The sequence below is a fragment of the Miniopterus natalensis genome, chromosome 7 (genome assembly GCF_054644295.1).
Source record: "Miniopterus natalensis isolate mMinNat1 chromosome 7, mMinNat1.hap1, whole genome shotgun sequence".
Taxonomy (NCBI): domain Eukaryota; kingdom Metazoa; phylum Chordata; class Mammalia; order Chiroptera; family Miniopteridae; genus Miniopterus; species Miniopterus natalensis.
Genome location: NC_142087.1, coordinates 13404858 through 13429356, shown reverse-complemented (window position 1 = coordinate 13429356; position 24499 = coordinate 13404858). Strand labels below are relative to the sequence as shown.

The following is a 24499-nucleotide window of genomic DNA, read 5'->3' as shown; positions in this document are numbered from 1 at the left end:
CCTCTCTCAAATTCCTAACCCAAAGATCTTGAAAGAGAATAAATGTTTGTTGCTTTAAGCTGCTAAATTAGGGGGTAATTTGTTATGCAACAATAGAAAGCCGGTACACTCTCTTTGGCCCTGGGGTTACAGGACTGCTTTTCTCCCAGGGAAGGGGCTCCAGTCTTGGGTCTTGTCCATCTTGGAACTTTGGGGACCACCACAGGACTCAAAGGTCAAGGCACAAACCACAGACACTAGGCCAGGCTGCCTATGGCTCACAGGCTGTTTATTTATCCAAGACTAAGGAGGAAAGAGAGGATGAGGGGAAACCACATGCCCCAAGGTGGTGGAGCTGAGGACAGAAATGAATAGAAAGGCTCCTCTTTCTCTTGCCTCAGACCCCAGGGAACTCCAGCTTCAGATGGGGCCTCTGGGGGTGACTTTGGGGCCTCTCGGAGACGTGGCAGTTGTTGGCTGGGGTCAGGATCCCCACAGGGGCAGGTCCCAGGCTTGGAATGGCTTCTGTGTACACAAAATATCTCTCTGCAAAAGGCACTGGTGGGGAGGTGGGGGCGGGGCAACGGAGACTACCCCATCACAGCAGGATCCACTGTCCTGAATCTGGGTCCCAATCCCCAAGACTATCCCAGCCTCCTCAGGGGCTGGATCTCTCTGCACCCTTGTTTCTTTCCTCTCCTGTCCCTCAGCCCAGTGGTGAGCAGGCAGTCAGTGGTGGGCCTGGTCAGGCCATGGGGTGGACACCCCCTCCTTGGGGCTAGTGCATCTGGCGAATTCTAGGCCAAAAGTCCAAGGCGGGTGACTTTGGCTGAGAGGAAGGAGTGGATGATGAAGACCATGGTTTTGGGGCACGAATGCAGGTCCAGCTGCTGCAGGGTAAATAGAGAAAAGGGTCAGGAACTCCATCTAGCCTGGCCTCCAGGAGACCATAGCCCTCCTCCCCCACCACTTACAATCTCTCCTTCAGTGCCCCCGAAGTCCAGGAATAGGAGACTGGCACCATCGTCCGAGGACATCTGCAACTTCTCAAAGGGCTGTCGGAGAAGCACATCTTGGGCCGCACCTGGCTCAGCTGCCCACAGTGTGAAGCCCTTGTCAATGTGCACGGAGAGGCTGCAGGGACGGCCGTTCCACGTGCAGGCTGCAGGGAGAGCATATGGGCATGGGGAGGGCACGTGGAATGGGCACGGCTGGCCCTCAGAGACCATAAGCCCAACCACTAACCCCGACTGGCAACTCCAAAAAATGGGGCTTGAATACTACCACAGATGGGAAACTCACTTCGTGCCATCTATACATACACCCTGCAGAGAGTCACCCCCACCCTAAAATAAGGAAGGTTAGCCCAGAGAAAAATCATACCCCACTTCTAGTGCACCAAAAGTGGAAAGGGGGAGTTTAAACTCTGCATGGACAGGAGGCCCACTCCCTATAAAGGCATCAGAAGACCCACCAACATGGTCCTTGGAGACCTTAGGAACCTGCAGAATTGCCCAGTTAAATGTGAATTTCAGGTAAACAATGGATAATTTCAACAGTCTTATATTAAAGAAATATTTGTTGTTTATCTGAAATTCAAATTTAAGTGGACATCCTGTATTTTATTCTGGTAATCCTACTCCAAATGCCATCTCTCAAATTCTCATCAGCAGAACCACAAAGCCAGGGCAAGAAAAACCCCAGGGAAAAGAGTCTTACTACCTACCAAGGGCACCTGCACACCTAAAACAGAGGGCCCTCGGAGACCCCAAACCCTACATTCTACCACCCTCCTGAAGCACCCTAAAGAAGGAAGCTTGAGTATCTCTAAGGATAAGCGACTCACTATCAAAGAGGCACTCCCAGACCAACCAACCCACCTGTAGACACCTCCTGAACACCCTCAGCAGCCCGGTGACAGCCATCCACCAGCTGGCGGGTCCAGGCAGCCAGCTCCTGTGGTGACTCCACGCTGAACAGGTGAGTGTCCACACCATGGCGTGTGCCCGTGCGCAGGGCAAAGGAGAGCTCTGCATCGTAGGGCACAGAGCCCTTGGAAGGGCCTGAGTGCACCAGCCTGAGGCACAGGATAGCGAGGGCAGAGAGCTAAGCATGAGGCCTCAGGCAGCAGGGAAATAGTTCTTGGCCAAGGGGAAAGTCCTGGGAAGGGACCGCGTGACTCCTTCAGCACCTAATGCAGGGACAGGACTTCTAGACCAGCACTGATTGGCATAGATCATCTCCTGCCACCCTCCCCCTCGCTCCCTCAGCTCCAGCTGCACCAGTGTCTTCAAATACACCTAACACACTCCTGCCTCGGCACCTTTACACGTGCTGTTCCTTCTGCCAAGTGCACTCTTCCCTGATTATCTACATTGCTCATCCCTCACTTCCTTCAGACCTTTGCTCAAACGTCATCTCCTCTGAGAAGCCCTCCCTGACCTCCCTGTATAACACGGTACCCCTGCCACTGACTAGCCTTACATTTCATCATAGTACCAAAAATTATGCTTATTTCTTATTTGTTTCATTTAGGGTTTGACCGTCTTTTTCACTAGAATATCATCTAGGGTACAAATTTTAATCTAATTTGTTCACCACTATATTCTTAGCAACTAAAACAATGCCCATCATATAGTAGGTGTTCAATAGACATTTGTGGCCTGAATTAATGAGTCACGGATTAGGTCAGCAATCCATGACCTGCTTGACCCTAGTATAGCAGCAGGCTTCTGACACATGGGCCACAGCCTAGCTCAGGGTGAGGAGATATGGGTGACAAGGGCCCAGGCCCTGATTGATTCCCACTTTCTGTGTGACCTTGGACAGCTCACTGCCCCTCTCTGGGCAACAGACTTCAGAGTTCTGAACCATAGCCCTCTTTGCTCTTCACTCTATACCCTCTCTCTCGTAGCTTGTTTCCCTTTGGAGCTGCTGGTGATGCCTAGTCCCCCACTTTCCAGCCCTGAGCTATAGGCCCACAAGTCCCCAAGCTTCCTATCCAAGCTCCCTACCCATCCCCCATACACTCTGAACTCAACTAAGCGTTTTGCTCCAACCCCCTCCCTTTGTACTCCCACCCCTAGTCCCACTGCCTGCCCAGGCATAAGCTCCAAGCCTCCGTTCATCTGAACACCTCCCTCACCCTCCCCATCTGGCAAACACTAAGCGGGTTAATTTTACCACCCATGTGTTTTTCAATGCAAATGCGGCCTTTCTTCTCCATCTGCCTCTGCCCACCTCCACCATCTCTCCTGCATGACTGCAGCAGCCTCCCAGCTTCCATCCTGCCCCTCAGGTGCATTTTCCACCTGGCAGCCACAGGGATTCTTTTCAAACACAACCCGAGTCACCTTACTCCCAGGCTAAAACTTTTCAACTCTGCCACAACTTCTAAGATAAAGCTAACATTTCTTAACCAGGCAACAGAGGCTCTGAAAAATCAGGCCCTGCCAACTCTCTGTCTCATCTCTCTCCATTTCCTGCACAGATTCTACACGCTGGTTATATATAGTACACACATAACTCCATGAACACACTGGCCCTAATGCTTCTGTACCTTTGACTATGTTGTTCTCTCTCTATGAGACTCTTCCACCCCTTTCTTCAATAGCAAACTCCTACCCATCTGTCAAAGTCCAGCTCAAGTCACCTCCTGCCTGAAGCCTTCCCTCACCAGGCCAGGTAGAGTTAAGAGGTTCCTGCAACTCTGCATTGTAAAGGCTGTTCCTAGGTCAGTCTCGCCCACTAGACCTCGTGCTCCCTGACGGCAGAGACTATTGGGGTCAGCTCCCTGGCCCCCAAATCGTGCAGCACAAGGTTGGGCAGAGTAGGTGTCAATGAATGAGTGATTGGTGGGATTTCACATCCTGCTTCAAGCCCCCATTTTACAGATGAGGAAACTGAGACCCAGACAGGGTAGAGACTAGCTTCAGACCACCGGAGGAATAACTCAGGGACTGAAGTTCTCAGCTTCTGGGGCCCATCTAAAGCATCATCCCCTCAAGCTCTGGGTGAAACACACGCCTGCCTTACTGTGGGTACCTGGTGGTGATGAGTGGGGCAGTCCGGGCTGGCCGGCTCAGGGCCTCACGGGTCTGGGGGAGACAGCTGTAGAGAAGCAGCTCCTTTTCAGTCAGCAGGGCCAAGGTGGGTGCTGTGCCCCCACTGGGCAGCTGCAGGGGACAAGGCAGAAGTGGAGAGGGGCAGGGAGGGGAGAGGTCAGAGGGCCAGGATGGGGAGACAATGGGAATGGGGTCAACTCCAGGGGAAGGGAAGAGAGGGAAGAATAGGTCCCCAGCCCAGCAGGCACCTGCTCAGTCAGCCAGCCGATCTGCTTGATATCCTGGCTCCCAGCTGTGCTGGAAGCTGCCAGCAGTGCCTGCAGCTCGTCCTTGACCCAGGGTATTAGAGCATTGATCTGGGCTTGGATGGCAGCTGCCCACGACCTTGCAGTAGCCTCATCCATGGCCCTCAGGAAGAGGCTGCCTTGACCATCTGCCGAACAGATCTCCAGATACCTGCAGGCACAAGTGAAATGGAGGAGAGAGTCTGTCCACTGCTTCAGCTGATAAACCCTGAGATCTGGCCCAAGAAACCCCATCTACCACAAAACCAGAAGAAACCACAAGGGTGTCCATGAGAGAATTAGAGCAATACTCGCTGCTGGGGATCCAGCCACAGTTGTTGAGGCTTCATGGGGTCTAGGGACAAGAGACCATGAGATACACACACATAGGCATACACACACAAATACACATAACCAAACACGTGTGATAGGAGCCAAAATTATCACTGTGTGAGGATTCATTATTTTGCCCTTTTTTTCCTAGTTTCTAAAGAGGAGGCCTGTCTAGCTGAGCCAGCTCTCAGGTTCTCCTTTGAGGTACAGAACCAAAGTGATGCACTAATTAGGCCAACTTGGTCTACATAAAAAGAGTTAGTGGAGTAGGGAAAGGGGAAAGAGATGAAAAGCCATGCAGGCAAGTGTTGAGAAAGGTTTTCAGGGAGGTCCCAGAGGAACAGTGACAGGGAGAGGATTTTAAAATGTTCTGTGGGACATGAAAGATTCACTCCCCTTTGGCCTTTCTGTAACAGATGGGATGGGGCAGAAGCAGGATGATGGCTCACACAACACCCACTCTGACCCCCCTCACCTTTGCCTTTCTCTACTGAAGAGCTAGAAAGCAAAATACTTTAATTCCCAGACTCCCTTGCAGCTAGGGTTGGCCATGTGACCCAGTTCTAAACAATAAGATAGAAGTCCCTTCTAAATGAAAGGTAACACTTTCCTGGATGTGGCAGTTAGTCTCCAAAGATGGCCTCCAACTAATCCGTCCCCCCTGTACACACGGTCCGCTTCTCTCATCAAGGGGTGAAGTTTACTTCTCCTCTCCTTGACCTTATAACTTGGTTTGACAAATAAAATGTGGCAAAAGTGACATTTTGGGATATCCCCAGGTCACCATGAAATCCAACTACCCTGAGAGGGAGAACAAGCTGTCCACCTGGACAGGCCGTACAGAAGGAGAAATGCTCAGCCCGCCCCTGGCTGCTCCAACCATCCCAGCGAAGGCAGCAGACATGTGGGTACAGCAGCCACCTTAGACTTCCAGCCCCAGCTGGTACTACACAGAGCAGAAGAACTGGCAAGCTGCGCCAGCCACAGTTGAGAGAAATGATAAACCGTTATCTTCTAAGACACTAAAATTTAAGATGCTCTGTTATGCAGCAATAGAACAAAATACCAGGAGAAAAATTCCTTTCCCTTTTGCCTTCATCCTGTCAGGAATATAGACACATGCTTGGAGGTGCAGCCACATCCTGCCTCGAAGAAGAAAATCCACAATAAAGACGGCAGGGAAAGAGCTGGGAGCCTGACTCCTGAGGGCATTCTTGGGCAGTGACAGCAGCCTAAATAAACAGCTGACCCATGGACATTTTAAACATGTGGAAAAGTAAGCCTCTCATTTACTTAAGCCATTGCTTCTCGGGGTTTCTTACACTTGTAGCCCAATGTAACCCTAAGTAAAAGCAAAGTGTTATTCATTCTATTTTAGTTACCAGATTGTGTTCTTTTGACTGGGATATTGTGCTGATATGGAACCCCAGTTATATTCAAGTCAGACATCCAATTACAGATGTATGCACATGGTCAAGCACATGTACATATATGCTTGTACACATATGAATATTAACATAAACACACACAAACACATGCACAAATCTACACCAATACCCTTGCAAAAGCTCACATATACACAAAAACACTTGTATTTACATGCCATCTACACATGCACATACATAGAAATACATGTACACACATGTTTCAGGCGATGTCTGAGATTGGGCTGGAAACCACAATTAACCTAAGGTTCTGAGTCTCAGGAAGGACTAATAGCACGTCACCTTCACTCAACACAAAAGGCTCCTTGGTGGGACACCTGTAAGTGCCCGTGAATTACCACTTCTTGCCTCGTGGGGGCAGGGTAGGGCTGGGTCATCAAGTAGGGCCAGGAGACTTGTATGCCAATGCTGGGCATTTAACTGACATTGAGCCGTGGCTGTAACTAGGACCCACAGCACAGCCTTTTATGCCACCCCCAATATACACACCACCCCCAATACTGCACACCCCGCTTGACCAATATACACTCCATTCAACCACCACCATCACTCAGGCACCTATAGCTTCTAAAGCAGAGAGCTACTGGAAAGAGGCAAGTTCCAACCCTTCTTAGTCGTGATCAACCTTGGGCAAGTTACTTCTGCTCTCTGTCCTCATATAGAAAATGGGCTGAAATAGGACTTTGCTCACGGGAGCACTGTGTGTGGTAAACAGAGTAATGTTGGCCGGTATCAATCTTATCATCCATGAACTGTTAAGGGCTGCTCAGATGTGAAGGATAATAACCTTCCATGGCCCTGACACAAATATTACCAGACATCTCAGAACCTCAACAGGGTGGGAAGAGACTTGATGGGATCCTTGAGTCTGATCACCTTATTTCACAATGGGGAATCTAAAGGTCAATAGGAAAAGACACTAGCTCGAGGAGAACCAGGATTGGAAACCAGGGCTCTCCGCAAAGTTCCTCCTCAGATGTGAGCTGCCCAGAGGAAGAAGAGAAAAGCAAAGCACACCCTCATCCCCACAACTTCACTCTTGCATCCATTCAATACCCATTTCTTATGCGCCTACCATGTTCAGGCATTGTACCTTTCCTTTGGCCCCACTACCGAACACCACCAAGGCATGCCTGTCTGAAGTGCCCCCACCCCAGGCTTACCTGGGCTCTGGGTCACTGGGGGTACACCTTCTCGAGACATATGCCATCTTCAAGGAAATGTGTTTGGCACCGTTGAGGTCTCGGGGTGGGGGGCCAGGGGAGGAAGGCTGCCGCTGAAGGGGTGAGGCAGGAGGCGAGTCCCAGCCAACCGAGGTCCCGCTGGCAGAGTTCTTGAAATATGGTGAGACCTCCTTCATGTACTTGACTGGTCAAGGGACAGGTCAGCAGTTACCACTGTGACACGGGCTCCCGTGCAGCACACATCACAATTTTCACTAATTCATTAAGAATTTAAGAATTTAATTTATGTCTAATATCACTATTCTTCTCTAGGCTAAAGTCTCTGACTTTATGGTAGAAAATACCAATATCCATGCTCTCATTTTTCCCTTGGTTTATAAAAGACACATGGCCACCTGGAAGAAAGGCTACATTTCCCAGCCTCCTTTGCAGATAGGTGTGACCACTGGACTAAGTTCTAACCAAGTAAGTAGAAGTGTCTGGACCTTTGGGACCCACTTCTCTGCCCAACTGCTTAAAGGGAACAGACAACCGCTGTAGCAAGGCAGTAAAAGAGCACCAAGAGGGAGGTCAGGAGATGTGACTGCTCTGCCACTGTCATTGTCTGCCTAAATCTCTTCATTCTTTTCATCTGCGGAAAAGAGGGGTTGGATGAGATAGTACTGTGGTAGAGGCTGCTAACTGTCCTCCAACCTAGTGACAGCCTCTCAGCTTAAGACTTCATTTTCCAGTCTCCCTTGCAGCTATATAAGTGCTCATGGGATCAAGTCTGGCCGATAGGGTGAGAGCAGATGGGTTATATGCAACAATCAAGTTTTGTCTATTAAAGAAAGGGGCAGACCCTTTCTTTCCCCCTTTTCTTCCCCCAAACAGGGTTGAGCTGGCTGGAACAAAGGCTGGTGGAGCACCATCTTGACTATGAGGACATGAGCCACACTCTAAGGAAGGTTGACCAGCAAAACAGAAGTAAATGGATACTGACACTTTGGAGATGTCAGGTTAGACTTGGACTGTTGCCTAAGAAAGCAAGGAGCTTCTATTATATTTAAGCCATAGTATGTTATGAGTCTCTTATTGTAGCAGAATAGTTCGAACCCCAACCAATATAGGTGCCTAGGGACCTTCTTAGCTCTGACCAATCATCACTGAGTATAGTGGACACCTTAGAGAATAGCATTGTCCAACAGAGCTTTCTGTGATTATATAAATGGTCTATATGTACACTGTCCAATACAGTATCAACTAGCCACATGTGGCTGTTGAACACGTGTAATGTGGCTAGTACAAATGAGGAACTGCATTTTTTATTTTATGTGTCAGACAAGGTCTCCACCTTCACAGTGCTCTGAGCCTAGTGGGAGCTCCGCACAGACACAGGAGAGTGGGCTTTTTATTTAATGTTAATTAACTTAAAATTAAATTCAAAAAGTCACATGCAGTTAATGGTGACCATATTAGACAGTACATCCTCCTATTGCTAGAATAGCAGCCCAGACCTACTTCTCTGCCCAATTCACCAATGAGGTCATGTTCTGATACATGATCCCGCTTTCCTGGCTATGCTAGCTGGACCGGGAATGAACACCTGACCCACACTAGGCTACCCAAATTGAGAATGGAGACATCCTAGACTAGTGTCTTGAACAAATTTACTATGGGGATCAACCACCTTCTGCTGTAGGCACAAAGAAAAGGGGAAAGCTGGTTTGTAGAGAAATAAAATTAGCGGAGATGCGCGTCAAGAAACAGAGGGAAAGCCTTGCCAGGTACCTGCTAATGTTCCAGTTTCTATACTCATCCTTTAGAAAGTCAGGCTGCCATGTCCACAGAAGTTATGACATTTACCACCAAAAGAGTCTTGATCGGGGCCTGGATCTCATGCATTTCTAAGAAAAGATCTCATTAACACTGGCAGCTAAAAGTGAAAGGCAACATGATGACATGGTTAATGTGAGAAAAGCTTGATGGGAGTAGAGATTCAGGGACAAGTCAGTTTTCTTGAGCACCTGCTGTGTGCCAGGTATCGGACTGACCTTAGGTAGGACAGGGATGATAAACATATGCCACTTGCTCTACCACTTCTTTATCCCTTGCTCGTGAAATATATCATGAATCAATTATAGTGTTCTATGGCAATCATTAATTAAGGCTGACCGGTATTAAAACATTTTGGTCATTCTTGCTATATCAATTATTGAAGTCTAGCTGCAAATAATAGAACATATGATAACAGTGCCTTAAGCAATAAAGATATTTATGATTTCACATAACAAGAAATCTAGAGGAAGGCAATTTCAGGATTGGTTCAGTGGCTCAATGACACCGGATTCGGGGTAAGCCTCTCTGCCATTCTCTTGGGCCTCCCCACATGACCACAAAATGGCTGCCACAGCTCAAGCCAGTCAACAAAACCCAAAGCAGGAAATGAGACGGGCAGAAAAGAGGCTGTCTCCTAACACTTTCCTCTTATCAGAGAGGTAAATATTTCCATGAAGCCAACAGGGCTGCAGGCCCACTTCTAGCACAATCATTACCAAGGGAGAATAGTCATGACTTAGACCAATTACAATTCAGCCTCTGGGACTGAGCATATTCTCACCCAATAAAATCAAGCTTCTGATAGCAAGGAAGAAGGGGAAATGATGGGTAGGCAGGCAATCAACAGTGTCTGCCACATGTGCCCTCTCATCTGGCCTATTCCCAATTCTCATGAGCAGCAGTCTCCTCACCTCTAAAATGAGGTCCTAGGAAGACAGTCAGTATATTAAGGTGGTTAAAAGACTTACCCACGCACTAATCTCTCTTCCCCTAGCCAGGTTGCCCCCTCTACTGCCCTACTGAAGGGTACCTATCCCTGCTACTCCTTGGGCAGCCTTCCTTCCTCTCCCCTCAGCCATCTGGTTTGCTAGTCATCTGATGTCTGTAGTCAAGGCTCAACCAGTATGTTCTTCCTGTGAACAGACAGGCGAGATGGGGTGAGGAAGCAGTTCTTGGCCCAGCTCCCTGGAAGAACCAGATAAGAAGCTATTTCTGTCACAGGAGATTGCCCTTGGAGGCTCAGATAGGATCCAAGGCAAACAGGAGTGAGAGTGAGAGAGAGTTAGAAACCCTATTGGGGTTGGAGGAGAAATTTTGTTGAAAATAAGAGGGTTTTATGAGAGAACTAAGCCTAGGCCCAAAGTTTTAGGGACTAGGCCTAAAAATGACTCAGCCTCATCATTACAGCAATGACTTACCCCAGGACTAAATGTTGGATTATGTCTCAACGGACCATGGGAGTGGGACACATCACAGCCTATATGACATTCAAACCATCCTTTTCTCCTTGCTAACAGAACCCTGAGCCCCATAGGCTGGGCTTCTCTCAAACCCAAGGGAAGAATCTTGATTGGCCGAAACTAATCATGATCATTCCTCCCTCTTGATTGTGATTGGTTTAGAAAGAGGCAGGTAATACAATTCTAGCCAATGAGATGCGAAGCAAAGTACACTCCCTTCCTTTCTCTTCTCTAGCCCTTAGAAGTTGCCGGAAGAGAAACTGGTCCTAGAGCAATAATAGTCACTTTTTGACTACAAGGGTTGGGGGTCACACACTGAGAATGGGGAGGCCTTCAATTAATCACCCTGAAACCAGGCTGCCTGTAGGTATTCTGGAAGAAAATACATTTTATTCAATGTTTAAACCCTTTAGATTGGGTTCTTATGACTTGCAAACAAAAGCATCCTGACTAATCCCCACCCCCACCTAAGGGTGCAACTGATCTCCCTGCTATAACTAGTCATACCTCTACTCTGCTCAAAGCCCTGCTCTGGCTCCCCTGTATCCTTCATCCAGCTCCAGGGCTTTCCAGGATCTGGGCCCTGCCTACCTTCCTGGCTTTACCTCCTGCCACGTCCCTAATCTCACTCTCTAGTCCAATCATACTGACCTCCTTGGAATTCACAGAAGCTGTATGAGCTCCCAAACTTCCGTACCTTTGAAAATGCAGTTACCTCTGCACAGAATGCTCTTAAACCATTGTTAGGACATAAGACACTCTTGGATTTGAATTCCACCTCCAGCACTGTCTAACTGTGTGTGTGACCATGGACAAGATAATTCACCTCCCTGGGCCTCATTCTGCTAGTCAATAAAAAATGAATGAGCCCTTGCCAGTGTGGCTTAGTTGGTTGGAGCATCGTCCCACACACCAAAGGTGGTGGGTTTGATTCCCAGTCAGAGCACAAACCCAGGTTGTGGGTTTGATCCCCAGTTGGGCACATATGGGAGGCAACTAATTGATGTTTCTCTCTCACATCGATGTTTCTCTCTCTCTCCCCGCTCCCTTCATCTCTAAAAATTAATTTTTAAAAGTCCTTAGGTAAGGATTAAAAATAATAATAATAATAATATGAAAGAGGAATGACAGTGTCTACCTAGGAGAGATGTTAAGAATTAAATGAGATGATGTAAAACATGTGGCAAGAAATATGAGTTTCTTACCTATCAGCCACTGCTGCCCACACTTCTCAGAACTCTGTTGTTATTTTGTGTATTGGGGTTGTCTCTCCCACCAAAATGGGAGGTCCCAGAGGACAGAAACTGGGCTTGATTCAAACCCAGAGTCAGCTTCTATGAATGAAGAAATGAATGCCACAGCAGGACAGGTTCATTCAGCAGGAGGAAGAAGGTGCCACAGCCCAGGAGGTCCCAGCTCAGTTCAAACACCACAGCTCTAGGAACCCTTCCCAGATGCCCACACTGGATCCACCGCAGCCATCACTTCTGCAGTCCTCTAGAGCCTACTCCCCTGTGTCTATGTGGAGATCTGTCCCCCACCAGGTTGGGAGCACTGGGAGGGTAGGAACCTCATCTGACTCATCTCTGCGTCCTCAGAACGCAGTAGGGATCTCCTATCCTATGTGCTCCACAAATGAACATTTGTCAACTTTGAGGCCTGAAAAACTGCTAGAGCCCCTGCTCACCCAGGCTGCCCCAGAACTGGGTCCTCCTTCTCCTTTCCCACAAGAGCATGCTATAAATGGACAGCACACCAGCTGGTGCTCAATACAGGGCTTGGATTTCACAAACCAATTGGCCTGTCCCAGCATGGGGGTGGGGTCTTGGGGCCCCAGAGTGTGACCATAAATAGCCCAGCTCTGAGTCCTCCTCTCTGCTCTGATTTCTACCTGAGTCACCCTACTAACCAGGGCCAGGTTGCCCAAAGGCGGCGGCCTGGAAAGCTGAAGGCACAACCATGGTACTGTGGCCAGCATTCTTGAGACTCCAAGGATAGACACAGTTGGTATCCACACCCTCCCCAGCCAAGATCCTGGCCCAGGAGTCTGATAAAGCAGTGACACGTGGGCCTTTCCTCCTCAGGGAAGCTGGGACAGACACACACGCTGCCCATTTCCAGAGGCCCCAATCCCCAGCTCTGCCAAGGAGAAGCTGGGACCTAGCCCTGACCCCAGGAATAGGTTCCACTAAAAACACAAGGAACAGACAAGGTAGGACCTTTGCCTGGCCCAGGGAGGGAACATATGTGTTGCAGAGAAAAGGGGATACATCTGCACTTGATCTTAGCCAAAAGGCCAAGAAGTAATAGGGGATACATCTGCTTTGGTTCAATACAGTATCCCCAGTACTTATCCCAGTGCTCAATAAATGTTTGTGACTGAATATCTTGGCTTTGAGTCTTGGCTGAAGCCTGTCCTCTAAGCTCAAGCTGTTCCTTGTCTGTTCAGTTGGTGATCACTTACTAGGCCCCACCTGAAATTACATGATCTTTTCATTTGCTTACTAATTAATAAATGGCCTTTCTCCTCCAACCAAAATGTCAGCCCCATGAGGACAGAGACCTGTTTTCTTGTTCACTAGGGTATCCCCAGCATCTAGAATAGTGCCTGACATATACCAGATAATCCATAAATAAGAAATTTGTGAAATGAATTATTATTGACAGGCCTGGGGCTTCTCAGCCTGAAGAGACATCAAATTGGGCTCTGGAATGAGGCAGGCTTGGGTTTTACTTCCTTGCTCTATGACCTTGGACAAGTGACTTGACTTTTGTAAGCCTCTATTTCCTCATCTTTATAATGGGATCAAAATATATCTACCTCCCAGTATATTGAGATTCAACACCTGAAAAGCACTTTGCCCCACGTGGCACAGAACAGGTCTTCAATAAACAGTAGTATGGTTAGTATTTCTGCTGCTGTTCTTAGTGTAATAGTATAAGGGGTTGAGCACACGATGTAGTGACGGGCAGACAAATATTTCAATCCAGGCCGTCACTTGCTATCTGGTCTTAGCAAGTTCCAAGGTCTCTCTGAGCCTCAATTTTGCTTAAATAATAAGTACTAATACACCAGCCCTCTGAGTAAGGTACTATAAAGATTCAAGTCCAGGCTGCCCACCCTCCCACCCAAGATACTGTGGAGTGGATGTGGGATCCCAGCAGGCTCTGGGAGAGATGACCTTTAAAGTCCTGCTGGTCTAGCAAGGCTGGACTATAAATAGTCCCCAGCCCCTGGCAGGCCCTGAAGCAGGGTTGACCAATAGAGCCTAGGTTGCCACACCCTGGGCAAAAAAATCTCACCTCACCACACTCTTGTACAGCAATAGGGGCACCATCTGTCAAGATCCTTAAGGCACATACCTGAACCCTCTGACTTAACAGTACCCTTTGCAGGGGCTCCACTTCAGATAAATGCTCATAGGCACACAGAGGGGTCACAGCACCACTGTCTTTGGTTCAAGGGGCTAAGGATAACCTAAATGTCATGGGTAAGGGCTGCTAAATACAAGGTACAAGCTTCCTGATCCAGCCTTGTTTGTGACTATATCACCAGTACCTACATTGAGTTCTGGCACAGAGGAGGACTCAGTAAATATTATTGGTTAAATGAATGTAGGAATCTCAATAATGTGATATTATGCAATCATTAAAAAGAATGAGACAGAGCTACACATACTGAGTTGGAAATACGTCCTCAACTTGTTAAATGATAAAAGTAAATGTGGAAACTTTCTGGAAGAATGTGAAAATATCAACAGTGGTTATCTCTATGAAGAGGTAATTGTTTTACACTCTCTTGGGTTTTTTTTTAAATAGGTATATATTACTTTCTGTATTTTTTTTTAATCTACTTTTTTAAATATATGTATACACCACCACATTCAAAATCATCTGAGCCAGGATTCAAGAATGAGACCCTCATCACCCCTTCCAGAAGCAAAGAGTTCTAGGATCTTGGAAAAAAGTTACTTATTGAGCACCTACTATCTGCCAAGCACCATCTCAACTCTCACAAACACATCTTTATCTAACCAGATCATATCAATGAAATGGATCTATGTCCTTATTTAATAGTTGAATAAATTGAGTCTCACAGGGGTTAAATGACTTGTAGTACAATATAAATATTTAAGAACATGGGTTTTTGCATCTGACAGATCTGAGCTCAAATTCTATCTCTGCTACTGTGTGACCTTGAGCAAGTAGCTCCACCTCTCTGAGTTTCATTGTTCTCATCTGCACAATGAGATAAATAATGTACCTAATTCATAGGGGTGGTTTTGAGGAATCGATGAGACAAACATAGCACTGTGCCCAGCACATGAACAGCAGACACTACCATTACTATTATTATCATCATTACCATTATTATTTCCTCTCTTACCATCAGCAGCCAGGCTCACGCAGCTAATCAAGGCCAGAACCCCACTCCAGAGCCCCACAGGAATTTTAATCAAGATCCAGGGAACAGGCCAGGGCTGCATTAAGCCAAATTTTGGCTTTGGAGAGTCACATGGCCCAAAGCCCTTTGTGTGTGGTGTGTGTTCCAAATAATGTTCCCTTGAAAACAATTAGAACAACAGGTTGCTGCAGCCACGGTAGGACTGATCAGGAGCTACATTCATGACTCTGTCCAAGGACAGGAACCCCACAGGCACCTCAGGAGCATGGCATCATTTGACTAAGCCAACTAGGGTGCTCCCCTCAAATTAGCTGCAACCATTAATAACATCCCACTTTTGATGGCGGTGATGCACTAGGCCAAATTCGGGCAGGACACCTGGCAGCGTCCATCTCCCAGGGGAGAAGTCGGCAGGGGCCTGGACTTGGAGTTACAAGAACTCATAATAGAAATTTTCAATTAACCAGTGCACCCCAATAAATTCAATAAAAAGAGGAAAAAAGAAAAGAAATTCTCAGGTGTCAGTCAATCCCAGCTTGAGCCTTGAGCCCCACCTTAAACATTTAGGAAAGTAAACTGCAATTGACAAGGTTAAACATTAAGTAGAAAGGGCCAGAGATGTACCCTAGTGATCATTCCCCACCCACTCACCAACATCTAATGTGTACTGGGCTCAGTGCCAGGCCTGGGGCTCTGAGACAAACTACACATGATTCCTGCCCTCAAAGGCCTCAAATTTACTGGAGAAAATAATAATGCTGCTGATACTGATGTGATGATAATAAAGGCTGACTTTCATTGAATGCTTACCATGTGGAAGACATTGTGCTATGCATTTCAAACACATTGTCTCATCAATGTGTTTATTTACAAACAGCAAATAAAATAACTAAGTATCTACTGTGGGCACTGGCCTCAGCACATTACACACACCTTACATGTATTACCTTTTAATCTTGCAAATAACCATACAAGGTAGGTGTTATTCAAGGCTGAGGCAATAGCGGCCTTTGCAACCAGACAGACCTTGTTTTGGATTCTGAGTCTGGCACTTTATTGGTTGGATAACTTGAAGAAAGTTATTTATTCTCAACAAACCTTGGTGACTTTGTAACACAGGGATTACAGCAATTCCTATCACTGTATGTGTCTTTTATGTACATATTACTCTATTCCTGTATCTTTTAAAAGCCTGATCTTTATGTGGGATGTACTTTCCCTTTGTACAAAGTACTGAAATTGACTTTATTAATTTGTACTGTCCTTTAGTATTATATTTTAATGCATCACATTAAAATTGCCTCTGTCTTGTCAGCTGCACTGGGGGTGAAGGGAGGGGAGGCATTTGGCTGTCCCCCCTTTTCCCACAGGCCTGGTCTCCAAGGACCCAGGCTGGCCCGGGCTCCAGGTCTGTGAACACAATGGGCCTCTCTAAGCAGCAGACAGAGGTGCGTTGGCTGCCAGCGTGGGCCCAGGATGGTCACAAGCACATCCCTGTGACTGAGAGCAGGCTCAAGACATTTGTGCAAACCCCTGACCTCACAGAGGAAAAAGTCCAGAAGGCAGATTGGGTTTGCTGATGCCCAGCTGAGCCCCTGATTTAGGCCAAAGAAGTAGGGATCTGGCTGGCACCCAGAGTTTGCCAGTGACATCTGTCCTAGGACATTCTCAGGGAGCTCCGTACCTACCAAGACCCAGGCCTCAGGAAAGATGCCCAGCCGCCCTGCCAAGTTCTCATCCAAAGGACAGTCCACCCTTCCATCGCCTCTTGGGGGTAGCCTTATGAGTGGGATAGGGGCAGGGAAGTTCTGAACAGTGTGGCCAGTGACTGGGTCCTAGCAGAGAAACTAGGCCCAGAGAGGCTCCCAAGAGCACTGGCTCCAGACTCAGGTGCTGCCCAGTCCTTACCTTCTCCATAGACTCCTCCAAATATCAAGGACAAGCCACAACCCAGCATCTTAGCTCCCTCATGTTCTCCAGGCTTCTCAGATCACCCATGCAATTCAAAGAGTCTTGACCCCAGTGCTCATCCCCACCCCTTTGCTGCCTTGGGTCAAATTACCTCCTTCAATAAGCCTGCTGGGCAGGAAAGCAGCTCAAAAAAGCCTCACACCTTAGGTTCAGATAAAGCTGAATAACTTCCCAGGCAACTCCCCAGGTGAGTCAAGTCACTTTCCCCCTCTGGGGTTTTGCTCACACAGTTCCCCTCCCTGGAATGCCCTTCCTCCACCCTGTACTCACCTCTGCTTATTGTTCATAAAGTGCCACATCCCCTCCTCCTGGAAGCCTTTCCTGACAACCCAGAGAGAAGTGACCACTTCCTCCTGTAACACCTGGGCAGACCCTGTCTCAGCACCTATGACATGCTGCTGATCTCATAGGTTTGCTCAGCTGTCTCCCCCTTAAGACCGAGAGTGGCCTCAAAACCACTTAGTAGAGCCCTACCCAGTTTTGCTCAGTGGTTAGAGCATCAACCCTCAGACTGAAGGGTCCCAGGTTCGATTCCGGCCAAGGGCACATACCTCAGTTGCAGGCTCGATCCCCTGCCCTGGTCTGGGCCCGTGCGGGAGGCAACCAATCGATGTGTCTCTCTCACATCAATGTCTCTCTCTCTCTCTCTCTCTCTCTCCTCCCTTCCCCCTTCCACTCTCTCTGAAAAGCAATGGAAAAAATGTCCTCAGGTGAGGATACTAACTAACTAAATAACTAAATTAATTAATTAATTAATTAAATAAAATAAACCACTGAATAGAGCAGTGTAAAGGGAGGGGAAAGAGAAAGCAGAAGAGGGCTCTGGTCCAAAAAGGAGAGTTAATAAGTTATGTTATGTCGATATATCTGACACCTTGGATTAAAAAAAGACAAATTCTTTGAAAGAAAAACTACCAAAGCTCTTTCAAGAAAAAAATAGATCCTCTAAATCATCCTATTAAAGGCATTAAAATCAGAGTTAAAATCCTTTCTATAATGGTGGCTTCCCTGGAGAATGCTATCAAACATTTAAGGAGGAAATAATATCAATTCTATACAAATGAGATAAAACAGGAGGGGAGTTACTAACATTTATAGAGTGCCTATTATGTGCCAAATCCTATCCTGGGCAAGAGAGAGGCCAAGCTCCACCGGAGTCCTAAGGCAGGGTTTGCCAAGGAAAGATCTTGCCCTATGAAAAGTCTTAAGAGAACATAAGCACTAGGGACCCTCAGTACATGGGATGGTACACATGTTATTTCTCTTCCTTGCCATATCCATGGTACACTTTGCTAATCAATTCCAGCTCCTTTCTGCTGAGTCCAGATAAGACCTCCCAAGCCTTCTAAATATGGAACTCCCAGTGACCACCAGCAAAAGTGACACTCAGAATGAAAGCTATTGGTCATCTCTGATCTAGTCTAACCTCAGTCGATATGGAAACTGAGGCCCAAAGAAGGCAAGGATCTTACCCGAGGCCAGACATTCACCACAGAACAGACAGGATTTTAGAAACTGATTTTTAAATAGTTTGTGTGGAGGAGACAGTGCTTATGTTTTATCTCTCCCACCAAATGGTGAGCTCCTTCAGGAGACGGCCTGGGTCTGGTTTAGCTTCTGACTCAATGCTCTGCACACCAGGTACACAGTAGGTGTCTACAAATGTGTCTTGATTTAGTGAGGAAGGAATGGAGTGAATGAGTTAGATGGAAGGTTTGGGTATTAGCTCCTAAACCAGGAGATGCTTCAAGCATTCAGAGATGCTACCTTCTCAGAATGATCCACACTGAGAACCCAGAGAGCGACATTCTCAACCTAAGGATGAGGGGCTGAGGGGAACTTTAGTGTGGATTAGAAATGTGTCTACAGTAGAAATTTTGCCATCTACAGGTTAATTTTCAAACAGCAAAAACTAAGAGCTTTTCAAGTAAACCAAAATACGACATTTTGATAGATTTCAACTGTTTAAAATTGCATTCCTGGCTATAAATATCAAAATAATGAGGCATCTGGGAAGAAAAGTCTCTTATATCCATATCATTTATGTAACTTTGCTGTTAAAATATGATTGATGTACTTAAGCTTTTAGGGACCAACACTGAAGAGTCAGTTTTTTAAAAATATGCACTGTCACAGGGTGAAGGCCTGGGGAGAGGGTGGGAGCAAGATGGAGGGGGTCAATTGGGGGGGGGAAAAATGGGACACCTGTAATACTTTCAACAATAAAGATAATTAATTAATTAATTAATTAATTAAAAATAAATAAATAAACATATGCACCATAGGCGCACTCTCCCTCCCAGGAGCACGCCCGCACCTTCCCCCCTCCTCTTCTCCCCCCATAGGCATGCATCTTCTAAACTCTAAGGGTCCCCACAGACTTGCAACCAGGGGAGCAATGGGCTAACCCCTGGAACCTGTCCCCAAGGCTCCCTTTTCTCTGACTCTCCAGTGAGCTGATAGCAGCCCTGTCTTGGCTCACTTCTTCCCCATAACATTTCTAGAGGACCAAAGCAGCCCCGCCTAGTCTCTCTCCAGTTGTTTTCTCTGTCCTAAGACCTTCCTTGTTTCACTGTCCCCAGCTTTAATAAACGTACCCTCAAAAATCAAAGATAGATATAGATAGATATATATAGATATAGATATAGATATAGATATAGATATAGATATAGATATAGATATAGATATAGATATAGATATATAGATATAGATATAGATATAGATATAGATATAGATATAGATATAGATATAGATATAGATATAGATATATAAAATGTAAAAGTAAAACAAAACTGAGAGCACCCTGGCCAGTGTGACTTGGTTGGTTGTAGGGTCGTCCCATGCACCAAAAGGTAGCAGGTTCAATTCCCAGTCAGGGCACATACCCAGGTTGTGGGTCAATCCCCGGTCAGGCAAGTGCACTCATGCAGGAGGCAGCAAGTTGATGTTTCTCTCTCACATCGATGTTTTTCTCTCGCTCCCTCTCCTCTCTCTTTTCCTCTCCCTCCCTCTCTCTAAAAAAAATCAATAAAAAATATTTTAAAAAAACACACACATACACACAAAAACTGAAAAAGAATTCAGGTCAGGGACACAAGAATGCCAAAGATCACCCAGAGACCCAGAACCTGTTTACTTCTGTGGCCTCTTAGAGACCCCTTTGGGGAAACAAAGGCAACCTGTCAGGATCTGGGCCTGGGGCTCAGCTCAGCATGGCATTCTCCATCAGCCCCCGCCACCTCCCTGTGCCTGTTCTGGGCCATGAGCCAGACACATTCCTCAGGCCCCCACAACTTCTGGAACTGGCAGACTGGAGTTTGAGGAAAGGGCTGAGCAAAGCAGAAATCTCCTAAGAGATGGCAAAAGGCAGATATGCCACAACCACAGCAAGAGGCCTATAACAACCAATGGGAAAACTGAGGCCCAGAGAAGGCAAAGGTCTCATGCAAGACCACACAGTGAGGGGACAGTGGAGGGAAACCACCAAGGTTCCCCCACCAAAAAAACGGACACCTCCTCTCTGATTCTTGCTGGATTTGCTATTCTGCTACATAAAGGCCACGTCTTCTCCTAAAGGAAGGTGGGTCTCATGGTTTGAGGGCCCCTGAGTGCTGAAGAACCTCAGGAAAGAATCTTAGCAGTCCCATCTCCAGTCCCTTCCTCTCTCTCTCTTCCCGAGTCACTCATTGGGCATATCCTGCCATGAACCTTTTGTCCCATTCACACAGCCCAGCAAGGCAAAAAGTTACATCCCTGACTTAAAGATGAGGAAACTACAGCGCAGGGACTTGTCCGAGGCCGCAGAGGTAGGGAGCAGGACAGAGGAAATGAAAACCTTGTCTGTCTGGCTCTGTGCTGGCTCTCCCACCACCCCATGCTGTCTCAAAACAGGTCCCCAAGTTCTTTTCCTGTTTTCAGTCCTGCCCACCTCCCAGTCCCCACTGCTTGAGGCGTGGAGAAGGTAGCGAAGATCTAAACACCCTGGGTTCCCCAGTGCTTACCCTCCAGTACCACCTCTTTGCCTGTCTTCTTCAGAACCTGCACTGCCTCATCATGGGTGGCAGAGGAAAGGTCTTCCCCATTCACGGACAGGATGGCATCCCCAACAAAGAGGGCCTCCGTCTGGTCAGCTGCCAGGCCCTTGAAGATCTTGGAAATGAGAATAGGCATCTTGTTCTCCCGGCCCCCTGCACAGGCACAGAAAGAAGATGAAACTGAGGCAGACACACCAATGCCTGGGAGTCACATCGAGGCAAAATCATTTGTGAAGTTCTCCCGCAGTGTCCAGCCCAGTGCTGGGAAAGGGGAGGTGGGAGGGTAAAGAGAATTTCAGCAAAGAATTTTAGAAGTTTGGGACATTAACAATACTAGGAAGTTCTTTTCTTTTTTTTGAAGATTAAAAAACCTTTTGTTTATAAAGACTGAAATGATTATATGCAAATTTGAACAGGTAGATTGTATAAGAAATTGCTTGAAAATTCCTTTTTTGATGTCTTCCAAGAGTTGGATTCCATTATACATGCCTTGTTCTTTCTTTAGACCTGAAAAAAATATACGTTCTTTCAACAAGTGATTTATTCTTCCCTTTTCCATGTTTAGAAATCCTTGTGATCCCTTAGACAGTTCCTTTTGGAACAAACTTTCCTCTTTTCCCCCAGCCAGCCCCAGTGGGTTCACCTTTACAGGCTCTCGGGACTAGGACAGGAGTTAAAACATGTGAATGTTTCCTCACTGGAAAAAGTAATTTTCTAAATTCATAATGTTAGTTTGGTCACTGGATCTTTTGGGCCAATGCTTTGGGTGTTGACCAGTGTTTGTGTAGTTTACAAGGGGCTTCAGTAACTTTTTCTTAAATAGTTGGGATTTTAAGCAATTTTCCCTCAGTGAGGGAAACTCATTGATACCCCCTAATCTGACATTATGATGGAATTAGCTATTGCTATGGCTCCAAATTTTACAATCCAGGATCCAGACCAAGGCCTTAAAGTCTAGAGATTTCAAAAACCTAGATTAAAAAAAACCAATACATTTTACTGAATTGCTTTATTGCTAAACTCTTGAATATCCTTTTAAAATAAGAAATAGTAATAACAGTTACTACTAGTTCCATGTACCAAGTGCCAAATACTGTGCCAAGTGTTGTCAGTGGTGTTTCACTGAATCTTCACAACACCCCAATCACACAGACATGCTCAGTTTCCTATGAGGAAAATTGAAGTGTAGGGAGAAGCCCCTTGCCCAAGGTCGTCCAACTGCTAAGTGGCAAAGCCAGTATGTATTTGAACTTAGGTCTCCGGGCTTCAGAACCAATCCTGTTAAACCTATGGCAGACTGCAAGTAGGACCCTCAGATATCACACCACCGGTCCATCCCTGAAATATTGAAGATGAAGTAGTGGCCCACAGAGGGGTGGTCATTATTCTAAGGTCACAAAACAAATTTGTGGCAGATGTAGGAGTGGAAGTCTCCTGACCCCATGTAGGCCCAACAGTTTCTTTATTGTTCTGCACAGAGCTGGAGGCCTAAGGAAAGGAAGGGGTTTCTATTTATATCTGTCCTGCTCTGCTTGAAACTGGGGACTTAGTTTAATGTGAAACTAGGATCATTCCTGGCTGCCTGGGCTGGACTGGACACTAGAGGGGAGGTCATCATGGCAATGGAGCTGGCACTTCCCTGATGCCTCCTAAAAGTAACTTCACCACCACCTGGAAATATAGTGCTAGAGTGTAACTTTATGTGACCTTGGAAAGTCCCTGCTCCTCTCTAAGTCTACCTACAAAGAGGAACTGCTTTGACACAGTAAGTGTACAACTTCTGGACTGATCTGTTGCCCTACCCCATGCTGGAATTTGGGGCTAAGACTGGTGCCCACTCTCTAGATTCCCATTTTCCACTTTTAGACCCCTTTAGTTGGCTACATAGGGATTTGCCCTTCTATGGGAAAGAACCAACTCCCCCGGGCACTATCTAGTGGCCTGATAATTAAGGTTCAAATCCCAGTTCTGCCACTCATTGACTGTAATCCTGGGGAAATTGTTTCTTTTCTGAGCCTCAGTTTCTTTACCTGCAAAGTAATGATTATGCTCCCTACTTTTACCATTCATTAGTTGCCAGGATGAAGTGGATCGTGAGCCTAGAGTACTGAGCACAGCACTTAGCACACAGTGATAACTGAGCCACCACCATCCCCACCCTCACACCCTGGCCAAAAGGTCTGGAAGCACAGGAACAGAGCCAGCACCAGGAAGAGGGAACAGTGTACATCCAGGATGACACCAGGGCTGGCATCCTTTCCCCAGGTAGATAGCACACTGCTGGCAGCTGAGACCCTGAGAAGTAATTGTGGTAGGAATTGTAAATCCAACAGCTGGGGGTATGCAGGGATTTTAAGCACTGTGTTTGATTGCTCTGGGAATCTCTCCTGGCCTTCATTTTTCCCTCTCATCTCACAACAATGATTAACCAGGCACCTACTATGTGCTGGCAGGGTGACTGCTTTGGACTCCTGTTCTCATAGAAACATCACACCTCTATTACTAGCCTCACTATACAATTGAGGAAACTGAGGCCCAGAGATGGGAAATGACTTGAGTTCACACAGTTGATCCTGGACTCAAACACAGTCTGGTTGCACCCTTAAAAAAAACTGTCAGTATTAGGAGCTGAGAGCTCTCAAGAGGAGTAACAACTCTACATCGGCCCCACTCAGTCCTGTGCAAGGAGGAAACTCCGAACCAGCTCTCTGCCAAGGTACACAGCCTTCCTGGGCGCTCAGATTTGTCTTTTCTGGCCCCGTCGGTGAGTCCAGCAGGTGCCTCATCTCCAATCGCCCGCTGTGCTTTGAACTCCAGGCTTTACCCCTAGCCCCCACCTTGTTTGTGTCTCCCTGCCCTGGTGACCTCCCAGTCCCAGGCCCCAATCCCTTTCCTCCATCCTTTGCTTTCCTGGGGCCCATCTTGTCCTTGATGTCCACGCAGCCCCTGAGAGGTAACCGCGCTCAGCTCTCCCCGCCTCCGCACAGCTCCCCACCCACGTGTCCTTGGTGCGTCCCCAACCCCCTCCACACCTGTGCCTTTCGACTGAGACATCGGACTCTCGAAACCCTCTCCGACCTTGGTGCCCCGATGCTTCGGTTCCCTCCGTCCCCTCAAACCCCCTAACCCCCGGGCAGAAGTCCTCCAACTCCATGTCCTCGGCACGCTGCCGGCCCCCAAGACCCCTGCGCCCTCGGTGCCCCCTCGCCCACCTTTGATGCTGATGCCCAGCCCGCCGGCATCGGCCTTGCGCACAGTCACACGGCGCCGCTGAAGCAGCAGCGCCTCGGGCAGCTGCGGGGGCGCCGCGCCCGGCTCCGCGGCGCCGTTGAGCTGCGCGGGCTCCGGCTCTCGCGGGGCCCCGGGCTCCGGGCCGGGCTCGCCGTCGGCGGGGCTCACGGTCAGCGCGTCCTCCGCCAGACTAAGCAGCACCCTCTGCCACCGCTCGCCGCCGGCCCCCGAGCCCGCCCCGGTGCGCAGCTCCAGCAGCCCGGTGCGCGGGGCGCGCCTGCCGGACGCCAT

The 24499-nt window shown here is 47.6% G+C and overlaps 1 protein-coding gene and 1 non-coding gene across 2 annotated transcripts; both read right to left on the bottom strand.

The window, feature by feature from the left end:
• Nucleotides 1-545: 545 nt before the first annotated feature.
• Nucleotides 546-24499, bottom strand: SNTA1 (syntrophin alpha 1). The gene is made up of 8 exons (XM_016200650.2): nucleotides 24190-24499; nucleotides 20945-21130; nucleotides 7269-7473; nucleotides 4292-4499; nucleotides 4024-4154; nucleotides 1860-2056; nucleotides 954-1141; nucleotides 546-869 (listed from the first exon to the last, which is right to left on the bottom strand). The coding sequence occupies exons 1-8, from the start codon at nucleotides 24497-24499 to the stop codon at nucleotides 777-779; spliced, it is 1518 nt and encodes a 505-aa protein (XP_016056136.2). The 3' UTR covers nucleotides 546-776.
• Nucleotides 21554-21680, bottom strand: LOC148092693 (small nucleolar RNA SNORD22). The gene has a single exon (XR_015714885.1). It is a non-coding gene; the product is annotated as a small nucleolar RNA SNORD22 (small nucleolar RNA).